Source organism: Xiphophorus couchianus, chromosome 4 (genome assembly GCF_001444195.1).
Source record: "Xiphophorus couchianus chromosome 4, X_couchianus-1.0, whole genome shotgun sequence".
NCBI classification, from domain to species: domain Eukaryota; kingdom Metazoa; phylum Chordata; class Actinopteri; order Cyprinodontiformes; family Poeciliidae; genus Xiphophorus; species Xiphophorus couchianus.
In genome coordinates, this window is record NC_040231.1 from 5,510,795 (window position 1) to 5,534,903 (window position 24,109).

The following is a 24,109-nucleotide window of genomic DNA, read 5'->3' on the forward strand; positions in this document are numbered from 1 at the left end:
TGACTTGTCGGGACTGAATGCTTTAGCACATCTCATAAAAGTGCTGCTCCTTCACAAAAGGTGTGATGTTCTTGACTAAGATAGCTAAATATTCCTGACAAATTGTCCCAAAAACAGGATGGGCTAGGTTGACACGGCTTTGAAAATATTAAGCGGAATACTTTGGGATCATGTGTGATTCTTTATATCTGTCACCTGTCGAATTTCTTCCAGCACCAAGGTGAACACCCAGAAGTAGAGCATTATCTCTGGAACTTTAGGACCATTGGGCGGTTCTTTGAAGTCCAGAAGAAGAACATAAGTGAAGAGGCAGAGGAAGGCGAAGTACATGATGACGTTGCCAAGGAACACAGTGACAGGAGCGCTCCAGAAGCGACGCCAGCGGCGGAGCAGGAAGCGCCACCAAACACTGGCACAGCTCTGAGATGTCTGACCTCCAGGTGCAGCATTCCTGAAAAAACAGCCATGCCACAAATACATTGAAACAAACACACTGCATGCGTATAACACAAAGATATTTATTCAAGGTCAGATAACAACATATTAAAGCTTATTTTAATCAAGTGTCTGACTATGTTAGATTTTCTGGCAGTTAATTAAATGATTTACAGTGAAAACACTTTGAAGGCAAACTCACAAAGGATCATCGTCATCTGTTAGCAGTAAAGCCTTTTCTGTATCAAGGCTGTCCAGCTCCACAAATTCTTTTTTACCATCACGATTATCCAGTTCTTCATCACTGAAACACAAACCAGTCTGTCAGTGAACATAAGCAAATAAATACATGCCAACTGCATGGTTAAAGTTGTGTAATACAATTTTTGTTCACCTAAACATAATGAGGTTGGTCCAAATAAGGGGTGGAAAGAAGAAAGAGACCACAAGTTTGGAGATGGCGGTGTCTGTCGTCATCGCCCCCCACCAAAGCTTTGTGAGGAGAGCCTGTGGTGAGAGTTGTCATTAGGATTATTTCTAGCAGTGAAGGATTAACTTGAATGAAAAAATGTTTACCACAAGGGGGCACTATAGGTCTTTCTATTTAGACACCATACTGCTCTGGGACTACATTCTTAAGATAACACATATTAAGAGTTATATAACCAAAAAAACAAACAAAAACACACCATATATGATTTACGTTTGGATTCACAGCTGCAGTTTGAATTTAGTCTCCTATGTGTCGTGGAACCTGCTAGTTAGTCATGACTATGTCCACCCTAACAAAATAGTGTTGTCGTGCATATTTTTAAAAATAATACACATGTACTGAATCATAATTAACTGCTTCCAAGTAAAAAAAGACTACAATATTCCAACTGCATCCTTTAAATAAAAGATGTTATTCGCTGTGCGCTAACTTTCCCTGCTGATACTGAATACCAATTAACTCTCACTGATGACTTTCTAATGACAAGGACATATCTTGGAGGGAAATTTGGGAAGAAAAAATGCACTGTATGAAGTATTTAATGGAATACACTGCTCTGATTAATAACCATAATGAGAATGTCACTAAGTAACCTAGATATATGTGTCAGGTTTCACAACATTGTTCTGCAGCAGAATGACAAGCTGAGTAAGAAAACTTGGGCTCCAATCTCAGGAGGCCAAATGTAATCTTCTTGTTACCTGAACTCCATCGTGGGCAAAGAAAGATTTGGCATCAGCCTCAGTTGCCAAGTTGAGAACAGTGGATTTACTCCAACAGTGTGTTCTTCTCACTAACAAAGCATAGGCCCTGTCTTCACTGTTGGAATAACACTCTCCAAAGACATCTGAAAAAACCCCGACAAGAACAGTCAGTAAGTGTCAACCAATTAAATCCTTTATGTTGGACAATTTCCGTCTTTCAGGTTTAGATTTTTGTTCTCTTCTAATGCCATTTGTTTGTGCTTCTCTCAAGACAATGCTGGTTTGAGGTAGGGGGTATGCTTACTTGACCTTTGGGTTCTATAACCACACTGTCAACTCTTATCATCGGACAGTTTAAGAACTCACCAAGGGCAAACTGCTCGTACTTGGCCTCCTTCATACTGCGTGCAGACTCAGCCTCAGATTCCAGGCGTGCCATCTCTTTCAGAATCTTACATCCTGCCAGGGCTGCTGCAACTGCCTCGGGGCCCTGAAGGATTAAAAGAAAGCTGGATCCAAGAAATGGGGCTGGAAGAAACATCTAGTGAATTTGGGAGTGATTTATTTTTGCATCTCAATCACTGTGCATGCTGCATCAGCTATGTTTCAGAGGCAAATAGTAGAATTGACCCTTTAGTCTTTATTTGCTGTTTTAAAAGCATAGTTCTGGATTTTTTAAAGTGAGCTTCGGATAAAATATTCCGAGAAATCTAACATCAGTAGATAACTCTCATAGTTTGTACACATCCAGATTAGATTATCCTGAAAGCAAAAGCCATTGGTCAAGGCCACAATAGAGTTTCAAAGAATAACCCTAATCTTATTAAGGCCATAGAAGATTATGCAAATACTTATCTATGAACCTTTAAACTGTCATCATGTTTGCATTGGAAGGTGGTGTTGTCATGAAAGTGGTGTGGATGGTGGTGAGGCAGACGCTGTAGACCCAGGTATGATGAATAAGGAATTTAATAAGGCAACACACAGTCCAAAAACAGTCCCAAAGCCGGGCAGCACGGCCGAGCTAAAGCCAGGGCTCGACGCCGGTAGCAACCGGTTAACGAGGGACGAAAGGTAGACAGGGCACACAGGAACGGCACGACAAACGCCAAGGGCGGCAAGTAACGACAAGGACCCGACAAAGAACAGACACACAGGTGACACTAAATACACTGGGGGTAATCATAGAAACGAGACACACCTGGGAACAATCAAGGGGAGGACAGGACAACGAAGAGACTTAAGGGGACAGAAAACTCTAAGTAAACACAGAAAGACACAGATCATGACAGTACCCCCCCCTCAAGGGCGGCTACCAGACGCCCAAGAAAAAAAACAAAAACCCAAAAAACCCAACAAGGGTGGGTGGAGGGGTGCCGGACGGCGGGCCAGAGTCCAAACTAACAAAAAAAAAACAACCCACAGTCGTGGGCGGAAAAACAAGAAGGGTCAAGAGTCCATAAACAACAAAAAAAAAAAAAAAACTACCCACAGGGTGGGCGGAGGCAAAGGAGGCGGGAACCACTGAGGTGGTCTGGCGGTCGTCCGCGGCAGCGGGAACTACGGAGGTGGTCCGGCGGTCGTCCGCGGCGCTGGAGGCGGGAACCACGGAGGCGGTCCGGCGGTCGTCCGCGGCGCTGGAGGCGGGAACCACAGAGGCGGTCCAGCGGCCGTCCGTGGCGCTGGAGACGGGAACCACAGAGGCGGTCCGGCGGTCGCCCGCGGCGCTGGAGGTGGGAACCCCGGAGGCGGTCTAGCGGCCGTCCGCGGCGCCGGAGGTGGCAACGGGGAGTCCCGGGGGCCGCCCACAGACGGCGACGACGAGCCCCCCGAGGCAGGGTCTCTGGTGGAGCACAGGGGGTCTCAGTGGGAACACAGAAGGTCAGGGTCTCGGAGGGAACGCAGAAGGTCGGGGTCTCAGGAGGATCGTAGGGGGTCTGGGTCTCTGGAGGAATGCAGAGGGTCTCGGGAGTCGGGGTCTCGGGAGGAACGCTGAGGGTCTCGGTCTCGGGAGGAACGCTGGAGGTCAGGGTCTCGGGAGGAACGCTGGAGGTCAGGGTCTCGGGAGGAACGCTGGAGGTCAGGGTCTCGGGTGGAACGCCGGCTGGAACGGCCTCCGGTGCGCCGGCCGGAACGCCGGCTGGAACGGCCTCCGGTGCGCCGGCAGGAACGCCGGCTGGAACGGCCTCCGGTGCGCCGGCCGGAACGCCGGCTGGAACGGCCTCCGGTGCGCCGGCCGGAACGCCGGCTGGAACGGCCTCCGGTGCGCCGGCCGGAACGCCGGCTGGAACGGCCTCCGGTGCGCCGGCCGGAACGCCGGCTGGAACGGCCTCCGGTGCGCCGGCAGGAACGCCGGCTGATTCGGCCTCGGGTGCGCCGGCTGGAACGCCGGCTGAAACGGCCTCGGGTGCGCCGGCTGCGCCGGTTGGGGGTGCTGGTCCCGGAGCTGGAGCTGGATCTGGGCTGGCGGAGAAACTGTGCGGATTGGGAGGCAGAGGGTTACCTCTCAGCACGGCAGCCGCCGTCAGGCACTCCCTCTCTGCCTCCTGTTGCAACTCCGCCAGCCCCAGATGCGGACGTCGCGGGATCCATTCGTCCAGCATAATCACCAAGCGTGTGGCTATATTCAGGCGGTGACGGGCAGAGTATGGCCTTGCCACCTCTTCGACATAGTCCTTTATGGTTTTCCGCAAGCCCCCTGGGTCCATGATGTAATTAGCGTGCCTCACCGTACTTTTGGTCGGGTCCTTCTGTCATGAAAGTGGTGTGGATGGTGGTGAGGCAGACGCTGTAGACCCAGGTATGATGAATAAGGAATTTAATAAGGCAACACACAGTCCAAAAACAGTCCCAATGCCGGGCAGCACGGCCGAGCTAAAGCCAGGGCTCGACGCCGGTAGCAACCGGTAAACCAGGGATGAAAAATAGACTGGGCACTCAGGAACGGAACGACAAACGACAAGGGCGGCAAGTAACGACGAGGACCCGACAAAGAACAGACACACAGGTGACACTAAATACACTGGGGGTAATCATAGAAACGAGACACACCTGGGAACAATCAAGGGGAGGACAGGACAACAAAGAGACTTAAGGGGACAGAAAACTCTAAATAAACACAGAAAGACACAGATCATGACAGGTGTACCACTTGTGATCTTCCCGTGTAGAACATGTTCTGATAATAGTACAAATAACAGATCTGCAGTTAGAGTAACTATTTAGCTGAAAAGTAAGGCAGATTAGAAATGTTTCACATCTTCCGTTTTAAGAGCTTATTTTACTGAAATGGATCACCAGAATTTCACTTCACAAAAAATGCTGTAATATTCCTTTATTTTTTATTTTTTGGCATTATTTTCTACCTATGTCCTGTTATCTAAGGGATGAGAAAATCACCCCCTCTGTTCGCCTAAGAGCTTTAACACAGTCTGTGTGTCTATTCACTATTAAGTCTGCATTTCATTCGGTTTTCCTTTCATTCCTCTCAGGATTCATTTTCACTTCATTCAGTGAACTGAAAGAACCAGAAGTAATTTATTACAGAGAACTTAATTTACCACAGGTTACATTTTCTGATTGAAAATACAGATGTGTTTTATCATTGTCTGGTGATTTTAATCACTTAGTGGAATAAATTGAAGCCGGTGACTTGCTGGACTTGAATATGTTAGAGGTTTGGTTGTTTTATTCGGAATCGTAAAATGTCAGTGAAAGAGAGACACAGACGTTAAACAATCCTTTATAACCAAACTTTTCAAGTATTATGTTCATGTGTTTTCATACTGAGAGAGAGGAAATTGGCCCCAGGCACACTGAGATAATGATAAAAATGGCTGAAAATGTTTGCATACCTAGCACCAATACCAAATGACTTGTCTTTGTCACACTGTTTAATAATCGAGGGCCCATGTAGTGCAATTTCTTTCTTCTGGTGACCAGAGGAGATGTGCATAAGAGTCCCTAACCTGCATAGGGTGATCATTTCTCCCTTTATGTGGGTTCTGGCCTCAGGGGAAACATCTAAAGATTATTAGACATAGTCATCTTGTATGTAAAGAGCTACCAGCATTCATTTTGCTCAATAAAGCCTAATGTGTTTCAAGAAGCTTGGGTGATTTCACTTCCTTTACATACCTGAAGAATGTTGTGGTAAAACTAATTACTATCAGTATTAACCTCCATCTTTCAGGGAGATGACAACAAGGCATATTTCCCAAGATACCAAGCTATTTTCTTGTAAGTAAGGATTTACACTTTGATAGCTTTTTCTTAAACAGAAAGACTCTGGCTCATGGGAGCATACCAGTTAAACAACGCTCTTCATATACAACAAAAATCTCATAATACATCTACTTTTCTTACCTTTTTTTTATAACACTGCCTGTCCATTCTTCATAAGATAACATCCAGTTAATAACTTACAAGTACATCAGCACAAGAGCGGCAGTGCAGTCGTTAAATTAAGAGTATGCATAGACTCTCCATCCCTATTTCATTTCAATGTATTATGATTTCTATCCCTCATCCTCTGTTATACATACATACAGACAGACATGCATGCATACATACATATAAGCCATAAGATGAGTATATACGCTGCCTTGCATTTAGATTAAGCTTTCAGTGAGAGAGAGAGAGAGGTTTCAAACAATCAAGTTATGAATGGTGCTATCCAGGCGACAGCACGAGAGGGAAAATGTCTTGCAGTGGGGGTGTGCACACACTGCATGCAATTAACAGGCTTCCAGATAATATTTGAAATAAGAAGCCAGGAAGAAGCACATTAAGGTGACCACTTGTGAGATTACAATAATTGGTTGCCTCGCTACAGAGATGACTGGAGAAGAAATTAAAAACGGGAGCCTTGAAAAATTGTTTAAAACAAAAAGAGATCATCATTGATTTGTGTCATTTGAACTGTTCAAAGAGAATCAATCCCATGTCTGGATATATTTCTCATTAACTTTCGTTAGGACTAGATATGCTTTCCCTATCTCACCAAGGGCCGACTGCCTCAGCAAGCGGCATGACCTTCATTTCAATAATGTTCTTTAAGATAAGATTGCTTTTTAGCTCATCTAGTTACAGCACTCTTTTATCTAGAGTGACATTTGCATATGGCAGGACTGACCTACACCTGCTCTGTGTTTGGCATCATGCCTCTTGTCACCGTTCATTTGAAGTTACACTCTCTGTGTATAACTCACACAAGCCTGCAGTTCTGATAGAGTAGATTTTTCCAGTGCCAGGCATATTTAGGGTGCTGCTGATTGATATATGACAAGCTGGAACTGAAATAAACAAAGAAGCTGATAAGACTGACCATGGCCCAAAAGTAGTTAGCCATCTGCTGTCGGTTCTGAAGAACAGCCCAGAGAAAAAGATCTCGCCAAGGATGTTCACAGTGCTCCTCCAGCTCAGGCAGGTTCTTCTGGCTATGGAACAGTCGGCCCTTTGGTGGTTTCTCCTGGGGTGCATAGACAGTACACTGCATGTATTAAACATGTTTAGTAAATGGGGCAGCTGCAGACACTCAGCACAACATTCAGTGCCTAAATGAATTATAGAACTGATGGTGTTCATTACTGAAAAAAACAATTCATTCTTCTGTTTCATAAAAATCTAAGAAAACCTAAAAGACAATTGGAGTGCAAAGAAGAGTACAGAACATGGAAAATAGTAAGTACTAAAATCAAGTCATATTTGAGCAAACAAATATGACTTGATTTACATTGGTAAAATGCTGTTTTACCTTAACCACAGCATGTGGTTAAGGTAAAACAGCTCCTGTTGTCAATTAAAGATTCAATATCCTCTCTGAATTCAGTGTACCAAGAAATTTAGTATTTTATCTGATTCATTGTAAATTCTGATGTTTCAAATGATACAATCTGAGAAAGTCAGAAGACAAAATTAGCCACAAGTCAGTTGCAAACTATGAAATGTGTCAAAAATTACCATTTAAATGACAAATAAATGGGTTGAGAATAACCACTTAGGTTTAGAATTTGTCTTGACTTCCAAGTAAGAAATTTGTCATCTGAAATCAGTAATTATTCACTCAAGTTCACAAATGAGTCACAGTCTATGTATGTCACTCACTGCTGGCATCTTTTGATAAAAGCCTTTGCAGGAGTCATGCAGAAAGTCCTTCAGGACTTTGGCGACTTCAAACAGGGTGAAGCGGGGTTTCCCTTGCTCAGAGGGATGGTGTCCTGGCGGACCAGGTGTCCTTGCAGCCCCAAGCAAGAGCTGCTTCTCTTCATATTTTTTCAGAAGCAGATTGTGAAGGAGGCTCTTCTCCGACACAGACCAGTAAAGCTCCTGTAGGCGACCGTAGGTGAGGAACTCCCCCAAGTTCACCCCGTTGTCCACAAAGAGGCGCACAAAGTCTGGTTTGTCGTTGATGAGGGCATCCATCATCACTTCCTCAAGGTCACAAGCCTGCAATAATTATAGGGTTTTGTATGGTTTTGTAGCAATCAGTCACAAAGCAATTTAATGAATTGTTTTATAATGATTAGCTCATTGACTTTTTTTTTTTTACAACAGTACACATTTGTGTTCTTAGCTGAATGCAATCTCATGAGAAACAGCGAGTTAGTAAGTCAATAAAAAGAAATGTTATCATGTTGGATAGATTTATAGCCATCCTAACAGGACAGCTCTATGGCTGGAATTATTTATTATCATAAAATGTGTGCTGTGTGAGCAAGGATGATCATAAGTCTACAGCTTCATTGTTGACAAAGTGATTCAATTATGATTTCAGCAAATGTTAAAAGTATAATTTGACAAACTAACAAAATAATGTGTAATATTAAATATCAGACATTTTTGCAAAGTCACAGGAGTCAGTTGTCAGCTCAGGGTAAATCAAGCATTCGTCTGGTTGAAAGTAGTTTGCGAAGTTTGCGATGTGATCAGTTGTACCGTGCCTTAATGTTTGCACAACATTGCATAAAAATTAAAATTGCAATGGACTAATAAACAGAATGGACTAAAAAACAGAAAAATGTAATTGTGAATCAGAAAGTACAAATCAGATACCGATCTGTGTTGTTAGCCACGCATAGTGTAATATTTTTTACAGCCCGCACAGCAACACATATGGGGAGTGACTACACATAATCAACTGAAAGCACCAGCTGTGGTGCAACAGATAACTTCTCTTTGCAAGTTCTTGTGTTTCTCCCACATCCCTGCTATCCTGGGAGGTGAGCCATGTTGCTCACGTATAAATATGGGCATTTAATGTTGCAGCAGTGACCAAGTGATAACATTACAATTTTATGCAAAAGCTCTGCTTGTACTGATCAACATTCTCTTACCTTCACATTATTAATGTTTGAGCAGCTTCATCTGACGGCAGCTCAGACTACTGTCTGAATATTTTGGCTAATAATTATTTTAACAATTTCAACATTAAGCCTTTTTCCTTAAATGGTAAATTGATTTCCACATTTACAAAAACAACAACAGAACAAGATCATAACACAGCAATAGTAACATCCCCTTACACTGTGTGAACTGTATTCCCTTCATTGCAATGCACTTGCACTGTAGGAATGTTAAAAAGTGACACACATATTTACAAGACATGACAGAAAGTGATCCTAAACTTAGTACTATCACCTTTAAACCAATGTAAGTTGTTATCTGATCCACCAACATACATGGCAAGATGAAATACAGATTGACAGAGTCATTCAGTATTTACCCACCTTCCACTCCACATCTCCATTAAAGATGTCACTCTTGGCAATGTCCACTCTGTTCCAGGCCACTGCCAGCTTTAGCTCATCCAGAAAGTCTTGAGCTTCTTGACTTTGACTCTTACAAGCTGATAAACACACGGACACAGAAAATGCCAACAGGTCCACAGGCAATGAAGAGTTCAACATTTCACAGACAGAAATGCAGAAATTGTGCAATCGAAAGGATTCCATCTGTAAGAAGAACTTTACCCTTGACAAGAGCTTTCAGAATGACAGTATCCAGCTCGGAGCTTTCCTGTTCAGGGTCGTGGACAGTCAGAAGATGACCGTGATCAAGTACTTTTTGGATCTGTCAGGCAAGTTGACAGCCAGTTAACAGTGTAAACATATTTTTAAACTCTATAAACTTTGAAAAAGAAACATTAAATTCATTAAATATTGAATATTTTGCTTGTCTGTCATGCTACATTTAGGTAATTTTACACAAATTTCTTAAGATAAATATGAAATTCACACAGTAGCTTGTCTCACTCTGTTTCCCAGTGTGCCCCACTTTTATCCCAGTGTTCAATACTTGACAAGTGCATATCTTTGTAAGTGTCTGCCTCCCTGCTGTGTGCATGGCTCTCACCAGCTTGACCCAGTTACTGATGTCTGTGCTGTGGTGGGCATTGGGAAAGGTGTCCAACAGCAGCTCATGAACGCTGTCTGCGTCCCAGCAGCCTCTGTTCATCAGCGTGACTAGGATGTCAGCCACGCCTCCAGAGCCTGCCAGAATCAGCCACGGTGTGGAATTTCCAATGCCCTTACACATCCTCTGCAAGAAGAGGAACAATTTTATCAGCAGACAGCCATGTTGTTTAGATAGTGCTGTGGTCTTCCATCTCCTCAGTTATCGCCCTGTTTATGAAAAATAATTGTTGGACAAGCTTTTTCTTTTAGATGAAGAGATTAGTTGTGAGGTAACATGAAGTGTTTGTCATTTGTCCACCTACTGCTACTTTAGCTGATCAGAGCCTGATTCTACTAACATATGCTAAGAGTTATCTAAAGAATCAAAAAATGGAAATCAAAACAGCAAAATCTGACATTCTGAAAGACCATTTGGGGTTATTTCTGTTTTACTGTGGAATAATTAAGACAGCATAAGGAGATAAAACAGTTTACCTTTAGAATTCTGGGCTCCCCATGGACCAGGAGACACAGAACAGGGATCTCAAAACTTCCTGTTCCTGCAATAAACATTTTTGTCTTTTACAACTCTGATGTTAGTTTACTGCATAATGGGTAAACATACATTGATTAATTAAACCAAAGAGGAATTAATAGATAGTATTTCCAAAAATTGTTGTGTGGTGTAAAATATTCTTAAAGATTATCATTATTTTAAGGGCAAGGTCTGTTTATCATCGTGGAACAATTTCTTTTTAAGTTTAAACACTCTATGTATAAATGCATTAAATAAATTAGGAAGGTCAGAAATGCTTGCTGCCACATTTGCACAAATGGAAAACATAAAGCACTTTGCAACAGTATTCAGACCTTGAGACTAACATATTGTTTGATTTTAAAAGCATTTTGCAATGTTGCCACAGCAAGCTTCAGTGTATTTAATTGGGATGTTAGAGCAAAATAAAACAATTATTGTAAAGCGCAAGGAAAAATATTTAAGCTTTTTATTATATTTTCAAATTGCAATTCTGATGTGCATTTGCATTTAGTCCATTTTCCTCTGATACCACTTAATAAACTATTCTTTCTCTAATTGCCTTTAAAAGTTAACATCTTTCTTGATCACAGTACAAATGCAAGCTCTCTTTGGAGGCCTTGAAGGTTTCTCAGAAAGGCGTATTGAGCATACTACATCATGAACACCATTGAAGACTCCAGACAGAACAGAAGGTAAAGTTGTGGAGATGTTAAAAGTAGGGGTAGCTTATAAAATAATATTCCAAACTTTGAAGAAAATAGACCCTGGTACAACTGTCTACACCAGGTGGTAGCAGCATCATGTTGTGGTATGTTCTTTTTTTTCTTTACCATCAGAGCACTTTGGATGAAAACCTTATAGACACCACAAAAGACAAAAATATTGACTTAAGGGGACTTAAGTAATCCCCGTAAACATTGATATAATCAAAACCGATTTAATGGTGATCTTGAACAGCATGGATAGAGTGTGTATACAGTGCATATAGTTCCTGAAGAGTTAAGTAAGTACATGATGTGCTGCCATGCCTAATGTTTGAGGACAGCTGCAAAAATGTCTTGCACACAAGCTGAGCGGTAATATCTGTATAATTTAAAACAGTGATAATGCATGCAGTGTTGGAAAAATCTAATTTATAAATGTTTGTCAGTGAATTGCGTTCTATTATCAAAATATGTCATTTTAAAATGTTTTTCATTATATCTTCCTATATATCTGAGAATTAAGAAAAATTGCTTAAACAATATTGCTACATGATAAAATATAAAGTTAAGTTATTAATTTTAATTTAAAAAAAGTAAATACACAATGTTAAATGTATAGTCCCTATAAGCCAACTGGATTCCATCCTTAACCTAAATACTGTAAAAATATATATATATATTGTAGACATCATTAAATCCTAAATAGTACATAATTAAATAGATGTAAAAAAGTTTTTAGTCTGACTGATCACTGAATAATGGAAAGGAGAGAAGCAGTGTCCTCCAATGGCCCAGTCCTTCCACTGCTTGTATTTGTGGTTGTTTTTCCTTTAACTTTGCACAGTGATGGCTTTGAATAAGGAATAGCAAAGTTTAGCTACTTAAAAAAAATACTTCACATGACTGCTGCACTTCTCTACAATGCTGAGACACTTTGAGTTAAGCATGCTACAGCAAATAGTCATAAAATATGAATCATGGTTTCTTTTAAAACATTCCTCTATGACACAGCAACATGTTTTATGTACAGAATTACAATGCAATTAAACTGAATGCATGTATAATAAAAAACAGTGAAGGTTGCAGTTACATGAACAAATTTTCACTTATTTTTATGATCTTTCAAATATTTTACACAAGCAAAAATATCGCAATGCTAAATTTTAACGTATTAATCAAATAACAATAGAACATATCATTTTAGCCATTGTCTGTACCAAAAACATATGCGAGCATGAAGGGTATTACCTCCATAACCAGTGCGTTGAAGGGAGATGTGTTTGAGAAGCTTCACTCTCATTTCACTGGTGGCTCCTGGTCTGTTGGGATCCTCTTCCACCAACACAAAATGGGAATGGTGGCTGTCCAGGGAATACACCGCACCATGGGGCAAGTCCTGTGGTGTGTATGCTGCAGGCTCATCCACCTTGTGAAAATTATCATAACAATGCACAAAGACTCAGGAGAGCACAAATGTACAGTATTGAGGTTGTTCACAGATGACAGTGTGGCCTTTAGTGGCAATGTATTGTGTATCTGAGTGGAAACCTTGGCAGTGAGGAGAGCCTCTCGGTTGTGGATCATGTTCCAGGGTGCGATGCCAATGGCCACAACACGAACTTTAGAGGAGGTGCTGGCCAGAGAGTGATCTCTTACTGCCTGGCCCAAGTGCTTAGTGATGCCAAAGCGAAGGCCATTAGTTAAAATCCATGCCCCTGAAGAACAGAGAAGGAGTTGCACAACTACTGCTGCTCAGATGTTCATATTTACTAATCAAAGGCATGAATGTCATGTATAGCTTTTCATAATGCGCTATTATTTTTCTATAGTGGGATGATACAGCTGATGATCAAGAACTTATGTGCAATTTTTAGTGTTTCAGCAAGATCAAATTAAAACATAGAGACTCAAAAATGTACATACACCCACACCTGATGTAGTTTATCAGGCTGCAGATAAACTACATGGCTTTTTGGACTGTCTTTCTGACACCTACCAAGCTTTTACACATAGTCCCCATATTTTTGACATGAACCATTCCATCTGCTTTTTTTTTTTTCATTTTTTTATGTTAAGAAGTCCACTTGGGGGTTCATGACAAGGCTTTCAAATGTGAAAACACTTTTCAACATGGGGATGACAAAATCATACTGTGGGGCTTCCAGTGGTACTGGTGTGACTGAATCACATCCAGAGTCTTCAACTTCACACTCAGTTAACAGTTAGAAATTTAAAACATGGAGACAATTGGGTGTCCTAACTTGGCAATTCTCCAAAATCCTTTCAGAATCGTTTTTGAATTGAGGAAGTAGCTAAATAATGTCTGGGAACTCCATGGTCTCCATCTTATTAAAAAATCAGGGGACTATTGTCAAAGGCCAAGTTTGTGTCAGGAAAAAGCAAAGTTTTTGAGCAAAATCTAATTACTTTCATCAAAATAAAATGGGATCTTTTTGAAAAAGCCCTTTTGATGATTTGAAAAAGTGTTTGGTTTATCTTTAAGTTGCCAAGGAACATTTAATCAATTATTAGTGATGGTGTATGTAAGGATTGCACATGATTAAACTGATTAAATGCACATGATTAATTAAATTGTTTGAATCCAATTCTTGATGTCTTAAAAATTACTGTACATAAATAAGGACTCAAGTACATGAATAAAAGTCTAAAATTCATATAACATCATGCTGATGATGTGTATATGAAAATTCTGACTTCTAGTAAATTGGACAATGCTGAGTTAAACAGAAACACTTTATGGAAATTTATAAAAGATATTAGACTGGACGGTTCTTTCTCAGATTGCACGAGAGCAATCACTGCATATTAGATTTCTGCCCATCTAGTCATGAATAATGTACTGGTTCTGCTAAAAGTGAAGTATGCAACTTTACATTGTGCATAAAAACATAAATAAATGCAAATAAGAAAACCGATTAAGAATTGAAACATCGTAGACAAAAATATACTGCAATGGTATTGCTGATAACAATTCTGCCACATTGCAGCAGAAGGCTAGACACAAGTTATTCCCTTGCTGTGAAAAGTCAAGGCCAGCTTTGGCCCATTGATTATAACCTGTGCTCTGTGCAGCTTTCACAAGTCCTTTTCTAAGAGTGTCCCTGAGCCAGGGCTTCATCTGAGCCAGCTCATCTCCTCCCACCAACGCCACTACCAAGTGTGGAGGAGAGAGGCCCCAGTCCTCTGTCAGCATCTTGTAAATCAAAACTGGGTCTGTGTTGCTGCACACCCTCACAAACTGCATAAAAGGAAGAAAAATATGATGTTAGTATCACATGTTCAAATCAATTTCTGCAGCGTTTTATTATTTTATTGTAATTTAATCTCACCTTTCCTTTAGTCTTTGTAGGTCCAATAAAGTCAATGTCACCCACTCTCCCAGCTGCCCAGTGGGTTTTCTCCTTCATTTTGTTAGCCAGGCCTTTGGCTACTTTCTCAATAGTCTCATCCACTGTAGAACAACATGAGCAGCCAAGGAGGACACTGCAAAGACACAGATAATTGTTCTGTGTCATAAAGTCATCTTTAGCATACAACAGGAAACATTTAATTTTGAGTGACCCTGATGCACTTCTTGACAACAATATACCAAGTTATAAACTCTCTTGTAATCTGTTGCACAGTATTTTCTAACAATGTTATGGTGTTGCTTACTTTGGAGCAAAAGATTATCTAAGATGCTCATAATATTTCATTGGCACTTCCAGGTAAATAAAGTCACACTACCTCCACAAGTTCACATAAATTAATTTCTTTACAGACATTTTAAAAATGTATTAGAATGTTAACCTGTAAACTGTGTTGTATGCATTTTGGTGGAAACATTTCCTCTCTTGCTAATTGCGTTTCTTAGAGACTGAAATATATCATATCATTGAACAAATGTGAATATGTGACAAAGACTCATTGAGTAAATATGAATGTATTATTGAATCAATTGTATTATTCAATCAATTACAGAAGAGATTAAATGGGAAGTCAGTCACAAATTCATTTATAAGATTTTGGGAGAGTCATTAACAACAAACACATAAATTATGAAACAATGGTGAATCTTCCTGAGAGTGACTGGTCTCCCAAATTATTCCAAGAGCGAGTTAGTGACTCATTCAGGAGGTCACAGCAGAACCTAACACACAACATCTAAATCATTCCACACCTTACATGTCAAAGTTAATAATATCTATATAATTCAACAACAACAGAGTGTCATGCTTTCCGTAGAAAAGACCTGAGCACTCAGGCAACCCGGATAGTATTTTAATGAAAACCTATAGGAGTAAATGCAGAGAAAAATAGGTAAAGGAATGCAACATGAAGGCAGACAGAAAAGATCCAACAAGGAATGATAAGATGTACGTAGTTAATTACAGTCACACTGCAGCTGGGATAGAAGGCAAATGCATATACTGAGGGAAGATGAATAATGAACACAGAAAGAGCCAAACAAGAACTCAAAGGATCTAGAACCAAAGGGAAAACCTTGACAAATAATCTAAGAGACATAAATGCAAAAACACCAGAAACAGAACACAAGAATAAACTCAGAAACTACATGCAAAGCAACAAACACATACAGCAATGTCAAACTAAATATGCAAAATCTGTTAAGCAACAATAAGGAGCACAAACAAATATACAAAGACAAATTAAACCCAAAACTGAAAAACTCCAAGAGAGTGACAGAGATTGGATAAAAAAATGCATTCCTAGGAGAGTTCTCTGTCCCAATAATTGCTGAACAAAAAATAAACAAGATGTGCCTCAAGTTTGCCAATAAAAACATTGTGATGACACCATAGATTTGAAAACATGATGTGAACTGAGGAGATAAAAGCAAACTAAAAGGTTTGTTTGGATTGCTTTTGTTACCTTGACAAATTAAACAGCTGAGAATTGAATTTAGTATTTTCTCATGTTATCTTTGTCTGATATAAAATTTTCTTTGAAGATCTGAAACATTTAACAGTAGTTAAAAAAAAAGGGGGGGGGGGACACTTTTTTTCATAGCACTGTAGAATTTCACATTAAATAGTAGAACTTTATCAATATCAAACAAAAGAGGGACATAGATGGAACTTTTAAACAAATTATACCTTTAGGCCCCTCCCTTCTCAATCTCTTGTACTTTAACACTGCCCTACCTGCAGATGAGGTAGTCATGCAAGCAACAGGCAAATAGCCATAGCAACTATGAAAGGTGCAGCAATACATTCGGTTAGAGACTTACCTTTGGTTCCAGCGAAGTAATTTTTTCTTAGCATTGAGAATAATAGGACATGCCAAAATAATGTGATGACTTGTTTTACATTAGAGGCTTATCAAGAGTTTAAATTTTTTTTTAATGTTTAAAATCCTGCACAAGATGAAAACATCCTTCAAAGTATAAATATTTTTGCCCTGATGTTTTGAAGTTTGTAGATTTTTGATAAAAATAAGTAACTGAGATCAGTAGAGGAATTCTGAATGCTTTGTGGTTTAGCCGTGTCGTCAATAATCCTCCTTCCTAACAATGTAGCTCAGAGCTACATTGTTATACACAGCATTCTATTCTGCAGCTTAGAAATGATGTTTTCTCATGAATAATTAAAATAAAAAATCTACTTGGATCTAGTTAAGACTTTTTAGTAATGCACAAATGTTTGCCTCCTGTCGCAAAGCCTCCAAATTAGTGCACTGATCTGAAAGAATTCAATTATGGTTTCTTTGGAATAAAACTATTCGCTTCAGAGTATGATAAAGTTAGTTTAACAGATTTTTGTGCTGTTTCATATAGAGATATTTCGGTTGTGTTACACACATGCAAACCAATGCTTTGACACACCTGTGCTCCTCTGACCACTCCAGCATGTGTCCACACTGAAGGCATCGTGTTTGTGGCTGCAGTGGCCCCTGCAAACAAATAAATACACAGACATTAATCCCAGTTTCCACTAAATCCATTAAAACTCACTCACCAGCCTTATATGACAGGAAAGAGGGTAATAGGTATTTGTGGCTAATGCAAAGCTGGAACAATTTTCATTCACGCTTCATATGCAAAGTGCTTTATCCAGTCCAGTAGCTTGAACTAACAACATAGCAACCATACTTCCTCAATAGATGAAACTGGAATGTATATGGCGAACTTATGAAGCAGGACTGATTTGATTCAGAACAATTTGACAAGAACGTCAACACATTTGTCTCACATTTACATGGATTCTAAAAATATTACAAACCTCTGATAAAAGGAGGTAATATATTTAATCTTCTTTAACATGATATATGTCCCAAAGAAACACACTTATATGAGAGAAATATGAAAAAGAAATCCTGCAATAATCCATTTGCATAAGTGAGCACGCTAGTAAACAAATATATTAGTCTGATCCAGTCCTAGTCCCAGTCTGTCAATCACCCTGATATAGGTACTGTTCCCCATGCTCTCTGCTATGCTGCAGATTCTTCCTGATAGAGCATGCCACAAATGCTCGGGCTAATTAGCATGGCTACAGATAACGTTGCATAACGTTGTTTTCCAGTAACTGCTCAATGTATTGACAACATATTGACAGTTTTAACAAACATGTAAGAAACTTATTTTAAATAAAAGTTAGATACTGAAACTTTAACTCATAGAAAACATTTAGACAGTTTTCTAAAAACTGTCTGAATGGGCGCGTTGCATGACTCAGTTGATGTAGCACATGTGCCATGTACCGAGGCTACCGGTTATTATGGATTCAGTTCCAGGTCTCAAGCCATTTGTTGCCTGTCTTGCCCCTCTCTCTCCACTGTTTACCACCTATATACTGTTCAATGAAGGCCACTAGGGCCAAAAAAATAACTAAAGAAAAGCAATCTTAAATCATGAAGTTTATGTCTACATGTTTTGCTGAGGGTGTGATGTTCTCCTTGTGAATAAGTTATGTTTTCAGCACAAAGCACACATTGTTTGTGACCCAAAAATGTGTGTAAGATTTCTGTAGACCAAAGCACATTCTCCCACTAGATTTTAGAAAATTCTAACCAGACCAAAATGCTTTCTTTGAAGAGAAGGCCTCTGTCATCAACCAGTCCAGACATACAAGGAATGCATGAACTTGTCGTACTAGTAGAACCTGTTCTTCAGAGAAATTGCGGCATCTTTTTTCATTGCTACTGTCAGGCTCTTGGCAGTATTCCAGACCGGATTCTATTTCTTCTTTTCATCAGTTTTGGAAAATCATCCAGGTTTGTTAATGTCTCTGTTGTCCCGTATTCCTCCAACTGTTGTGACTGTTTTCACTCCACTATAGTATGCATAGAAGTAAATATTTAAGTGTGCAGAGTTATACAAGCGAGCTATTGCTTCTCTTTTATGTATTATATAATATTATATGAGATTTTATAATGTTCTTCCTCAAAGATATGTTTAGGGGTTTTTTATTTTTTATTTTTTAATTTGTTTAATTTAATTTGAGAACAGTTTTAAAAGGCTTTATTGTGGACACATTTTTTACATCATGTTTGAAAAAGAATGTATTTTAAAGACTGTAAAAACTGAAAAATATTCCCAGGAAATACTTGTCTTACAGTGATGGCGAATTGTGTGGAACTGCTCATTTATATTTACTCCTATAGTTTGTTTCAGAAGAATATCTTCATACTTATAGAGAATTTTGTAACAAAGTATGTAATTAAAAATATGTCTTTGTAATTATTCTGGTTTTTGATACACTAAAGACATCACCAGGAATTACATCTGCGAATGAAGATGTTCCTAGAAATAAATGGCATCCTATCATTATGCTAACTCATTTTTTAATGATAAGATTTTCCCTGTGCCTCAGTAAACACAGTTTTATCAGTCACTTCCATTTGCATTTCCATCTGAGCTTCTTATGAAAGGTTATTAATAAAATAAGAGACAAGCATGTCCGAATCAAAAGAAAGGAGAAAAAGTCTCTGTTTATTTTGGATCCAGAAAAGAGACATTGTGTATAATGCAGAGGGGAAAAAAGCTAATATCTGCTTTGCAATCTGTTTCATATTATGAAGGCAGCTTGCTACGGAATGCTTTATTTGACTACAGGTATGGGTGGAGGAGGAAAACTACTACTGGGTATGCAAACAGGATAATTTGCATGCGAAGGAGGAGAAAAGGATGTGGGGCTGTGTGCGTGTGGGTCTGTGTTCTGAATATGGGTTTGGAGGAGAATATGTCTTGGGAAAAAAGAAATAATTCAGACACACACCTTAAACTTTGTTCAATGTTGACATTATGAGCTTGATTGCAGTTTGAATGAAGTGCAGTTTGAAGTGGGAGCTTTGTTAGCTCCTTGTCTTATACAAGTGATACTTTGCTGATAAAATAACAGCAAAATATAGGTTAAAAATTGTCCATGTTGTTTTATTCTGAGCTTTAAAGATTATAATTTTGTATTTCTCGTTGATTTTTGACAAAATGTTGTTTGCAAATTAGTAACAGAACTTTATTTATTTATTTACAGCAAATATTTATATAAACAAATCCTGATTGCACATTTCAAGTTACCCAGAAATTGCACCAGGCCATCCTCACTGCGCTTCATTTTGTGAGAAGGCCTTTAACCTTTATGCTTTTTCCTATTTCTCTGTTCAATTTACAAGTGCTACCCCAGAGGGAATTTTGGTAGTATTTATTTTTTTATTACGTCTGCAAGGACACCACCATGATATAAAGTCCCCTGAGATAATGTAGTTTCTCAATACATAAATAAAATAGAATTTTAACTACATGCTCCCCAGATGAGGCCCCAAAATTTTACTTACTCAAATCCTACACTGATTTTACCATATTTCTTTTATGATTGTTGATATGGAGCAGATTTACTAAAACACAGCAAGAGGCCCACAGCTTTTAAAGAAAATACTTTATCAATCGCCTAATATGAGACATTTTGATGATGTTGAAAAGGGAAAAAAGAACATTGCAGTAGGCACTCACCAGAGGGGTGTCTTGTTTCTCCGGCATGGCCAACACAAACTTTTCTCCTTGTTCAGCTTAACCACAGCAGGAGAGCAGGGGAGACTGCGAGTTTTCTCTTCAGGTGAAGGTAATGCTGTTCCCTTAGCCAATGCCTGAAGCTCCTGTGCACCATTACTTTGCATGTTGGCTAGCCATATCTGCTCCCATCACCACCACACCTTTATTGTTTAAGCCAGCTGCTTTCTTTACATTTGTGGCACATTTACTTTCTTTTTAAGACTTTTCTATATTTTTTGCCATAGCAACTTCTGCACTGACAAAAAATGCGGACAGAGCCCTCCACATTTGGTAAAGTGTGATACAGATCAGCCAAAAACCATCAAATAAATTCATTATTGATTGCAACAGCAATACTTGACTATAGGTATTTATTCAATACTTATTTAGCAAATCTGAAATAATTATCTTGATGTAAATATTAAGTCCTCAATATACACTAATAGGCCACTTTTTTATGTACACATTGCTTGTACCTGTCCTGACTACCTTTTGCTTTCAGAACAACCCTAAGTTTTCATGTTATTGATTCAATTAAGAATCAGGCACATTCCTCAGAGATTGAGGGCTATATTGATGCCATCATGCAGTTGCTGCAGATTTGTCAGCTTGACATCCACAATATGAAACCTCTGATCCACCACATCCCAAAGGGATGGTCATTAGAGTGGAGTTAACTTACTGACATGTTTAAGATACTAGTTTGAGGTTATTTGAGCTTTGTGAAAGGTTCTGAATGATCCTGCTCTAAATAGACAACACAAGACACGAACATTATAGTCACGAAGGAGTGGGAATGTTGAGAAACATCAGTCAGATCAGGCAAATCTGATCTCTTATATAAAATTTTGGTGAACCTGTGGGCATTGTAGCTTAAGATTCCTGTTCTTCCTGTTTGGATAAAATACCATGTTGTCTGATGTTGGTGTAACCCATCTGGGTGAATGTTCCATAAGATGTGTACTTAGAGATGATATTATTTTTTACTTTGGTTAGAAAGAGTGGATATTTGAGCTGTTGTTGCCTTTCTGTCATCTCAAACCCCTGTGGCCATTCCCTTCTGACCTCTGGTGTGAACAATGTATTTTCATCCACACAGCTGCTGCCAAATGTAGATCAGCAGTTTCTGAAATACTCAGAGCACCCGACTGGCTTCCACAACCATCCCAAAAGACACTTAAATTCACTTTCTTCTCTGCTCTGACGCCCAGTTTGAACTTCCTCAAATTGTAATCACCATCCTTAAACGGGTCGAGCTGCTGTCATGTGATTGGCTAATGAACATTTTTTTTCAAACAAAACATTGAACAGATGAATCAAACATAGTAAATACATGAATGGGCAAGAAATAAATGCACCAAGAAGTGCAAATAAGGGAGTTACACGCCTTAGAACATCAGACATTTTAGGAGACAATGTGTTCTTGTAAGAGCTTAGAGTGATTCAGAGGTTAGAGCTGTCATCTGCCAGAGAAGAGATCAGTAGTTAAATCCTGGGTTCTTCAGTCCTCATGTCAGTGTCCTGCCACTAAACCTTTTGTTCCCTCTGATGTGAATATGGAAAGGTTCTTTGTGAATGGTAAGTGATGCTTGTTGTGGTATATAATCATTTACACCTTTTAGAATTTTCTTGTCAGCCCTCTGTTGAAATTCATCTCCTTCTTTGTTTTCTTCTATAGTTCTAGGTATTTCCCTTTATGTCTGCCGTGCTTTGCTTTAAACTGTGTTGTGCCGAGGGTTTTAAGTGTGCTCCATGTAATATGCAATGAGACACTCGAACAGAGAAGAGGGTGGTTTTCCTGGTTTGATTTACTTTGCTTGTTACTCCTTCTGGATTCAGAAACATCTTAATAGTGTCAGATGATTTTTTTTCCTTTTCAATTAATGCAGTTACATACAAGAGCAGTTATTTACTAAAATTGATCTATAGCTAAGGAATTGTGCTGTGCCTTTTTGAGGACCTGTTTCCTTCTTTGTTTTTTTTTTTTAGAAGACGGATTCTCTTCTGTTAGTTGAAGATGAATAAAAATTTAAACAGCAACACTATGCCCTCTCAGTGTTCTGCTCTTTCTTCATTCGCAACCTCCTATTTTATGGTAACGTGTATTTACCCTTGTATTGTTATAATAGTATAATTTTTCAAACCCTACATGAGATAGATGGAACTTAAGCACTTTTTTTTATTTAACTACTATTTCTGGTGATTTATACCAGGTTAAATCAACCAATTATCCATCCAACAGTTACAATACTAACATTTTTACATTTAAGTTTTATTGAGGAACCAGTCTGACAACATTCAAAGTTTGCACCTTAAACGTGTCTTTAACAATACATCTGTTAATTAGCATTTTTCATTGTTTATTTAGTAACACGGAAGATCTAGATAGTATCAGAAGTGACTCTCAATGACCTGATTCAAGTGTACCCAGCCTATGCAGCAGTGCATTCAGAAGGAAAAACATCACTATTGTTATGATAATTCTAAATTGACCTCTGCTTGTCAAGGCAGACTTTGATAGAAGTGGAGGAGTTTGGGGTCTCAATAGTTTTCATCAGACAATGATCCAATTTCACCCCCTCAGTTGCTTCTCCCTGGTATAGACAGCTGTAGCCAATCAGAAGTCTCTATTCATTGTGTACAAACAAAACATTGTGAGCCCTGCAGCCTTTAAATTGTCCTGCATGGCCCTATGGACATGTGTAGACCAGAGGGACTCATCAGCAGCATCTCCTGACAGACACGTTTTTCCATCCAAACTTCTTCAAAATTACTTGCACAATGAATATCGGATGCAGAGAGTCTGTTTGCAGGAACCTCTTCGGTCCAGTGGACCACGACCAGCTGCGTCAGGACTTCCAGCTGAAACTGAAGGAGATGATGTCGCAGGACAGCCAGCGTTGGAACTTCAACTTCCAATCTGAGATGCCGCAGCTTGGCAGATTTCAGTGGGAGAAAATACTTGCATGTCGTGCTGCCTCTTTCTATCAGGAGTCCCCACAGCCAGTGGTTGAAGTTAATTCTCCAAGAACTGAGGACGATGGTAGTGAGAGCAACAATGATGAACTCCATGGCACAAACCAAGAAAACTATTTAAGTGTGTCCAACACACTGAAGCGTCCTGCTGAAAGAATGCCTAGAAGAAGGAAGAGATCACTCTCCAAACCTGTAGCAAAGTCCAATGATGCAAGAATTACAGGTACAAGGACATATTCCTAATGGTGAATATTTCCTATTATAGCTTCATAATAGGAGCTAAAATCAATAAATTGTTCTTTCTTCTGTTTGGCAGATTACTTTGCAAAGAGAAGACGGTCAGTAGAAGCTAAGAGCATCGTCACACCAATTTCAACAAGGAAACTCAGTGCCGGACAATAAGATGGACTTGCTTTGGAAAACGTTTGCATGACTATTTTTGATCGCCAGAACTAAGAATTAAGAGGGAAACCATTATTTTATTTTTTAGTCGTGTTTATCTGTATTTATTTTATTTATGAGTATGTTAATTTAAATAAAGTTGCATTTGTTTTGTTTTTGTAAGTATTGTTGTTGAATTTCTTGGATCAGCTCAGCTACTATTGTGAAATTGATAAATTAAAGGCTTGTAAATTTGTACAGTCATTGCAGATCTAATAAACAGTGTAATTGAAGGAAGCGCAGATGCTTCAGATTTTGTGATTGCATTTCCATCTAGTTTGGCGTAATGAAACATTCCCTGTAGTTTTCAGAGAAAACAATGTTCTACTTCACTAATTTGCAAATAAATTCTCCATCAACACATAAATAACTACATGAGTCGATGCAGAGGGTATCTTAAAAGTTGTATTACTAA

The 24,109-nt window shown here is 39.3% G+C and overlaps 2 protein-coding genes across 2 annotated transcripts in view; one reads left to right on the forward strand and one right to left on the reverse strand.

Moving 5' to 3' along the window:
* Positions 1–20,369, reverse strand: part of trpm5 (transient receptor potential cation channel, subfamily M, member 5) — a 25,083-nt gene extending 4,714 nt beyond the window's left edge. The window contains exons 1-17 of the mRNA XM_028014204.1: positions 20,239–20,369; positions 17,113–17,180; positions 14,618–14,771; positions 14,346–14,526; positions 12,816–12,982; positions 12,516–12,693; positions 10,521–10,585; positions 9,985–10,170; positions 9,603–9,702; positions 9,360–9,478; positions 7,738–8,079; positions 6,959–7,102; positions 1,999–2,122; positions 1,630–1,775; positions 830–942; positions 638–739; positions 196–451 (exon numbers count right to left, since the gene is read on the reverse strand). Of these exons, the coding sequence (XP_027870005.1) occupies positions 196–451; positions 638–739; positions 830–942; positions 1,630–1,775; positions 1,999–2,122; positions 6,959–7,102; positions 7,738–8,079; positions 9,360–9,478; positions 9,603–9,702; positions 9,985–10,170; positions 10,521–10,585; positions 12,516–12,693; positions 12,816–12,982; positions 14,346–14,526; positions 14,618–14,771; positions 17,113–17,180; positions 20,239–20,265 (2,472 nt within the window). The 5' untranslated portion in view covers positions 20,266–20,369. The remainder of the gene's footprint in view (positions 1–195; positions 452–637; positions 740–829; positions 943–1,629; positions 1,776–1,998; positions 2,123–6,958; positions 7,103–7,737; positions 8,080–9,359; positions 9,479–9,602; positions 9,703–9,984; positions 10,171–10,520; positions 10,586–12,515; positions 12,694–12,815; positions 12,983–14,345; positions 14,527–14,617; positions 14,772–17,112; positions 17,181–20,238) is intronic.
* Positions 20,370–23,058: 2,689 nt separating this feature from the next.
* Positions 23,059–23,655, forward strand: LOC114142693 (cyclin-dependent kinase inhibitor 1B-like). The gene is made up of 2 exons (XM_028014095.1): positions 23,059–23,476; positions 23,570–23,655. The coding sequence occupies exons 1-2, from the start codon at positions 23,059–23,061 to the stop codon at positions 23,653–23,655; spliced, it is 504 nt and encodes a 167-aa protein (XP_027869896.1).
* The last annotated feature ends 454 nt before the right edge of the window (positions 23,656–24,109 follow it).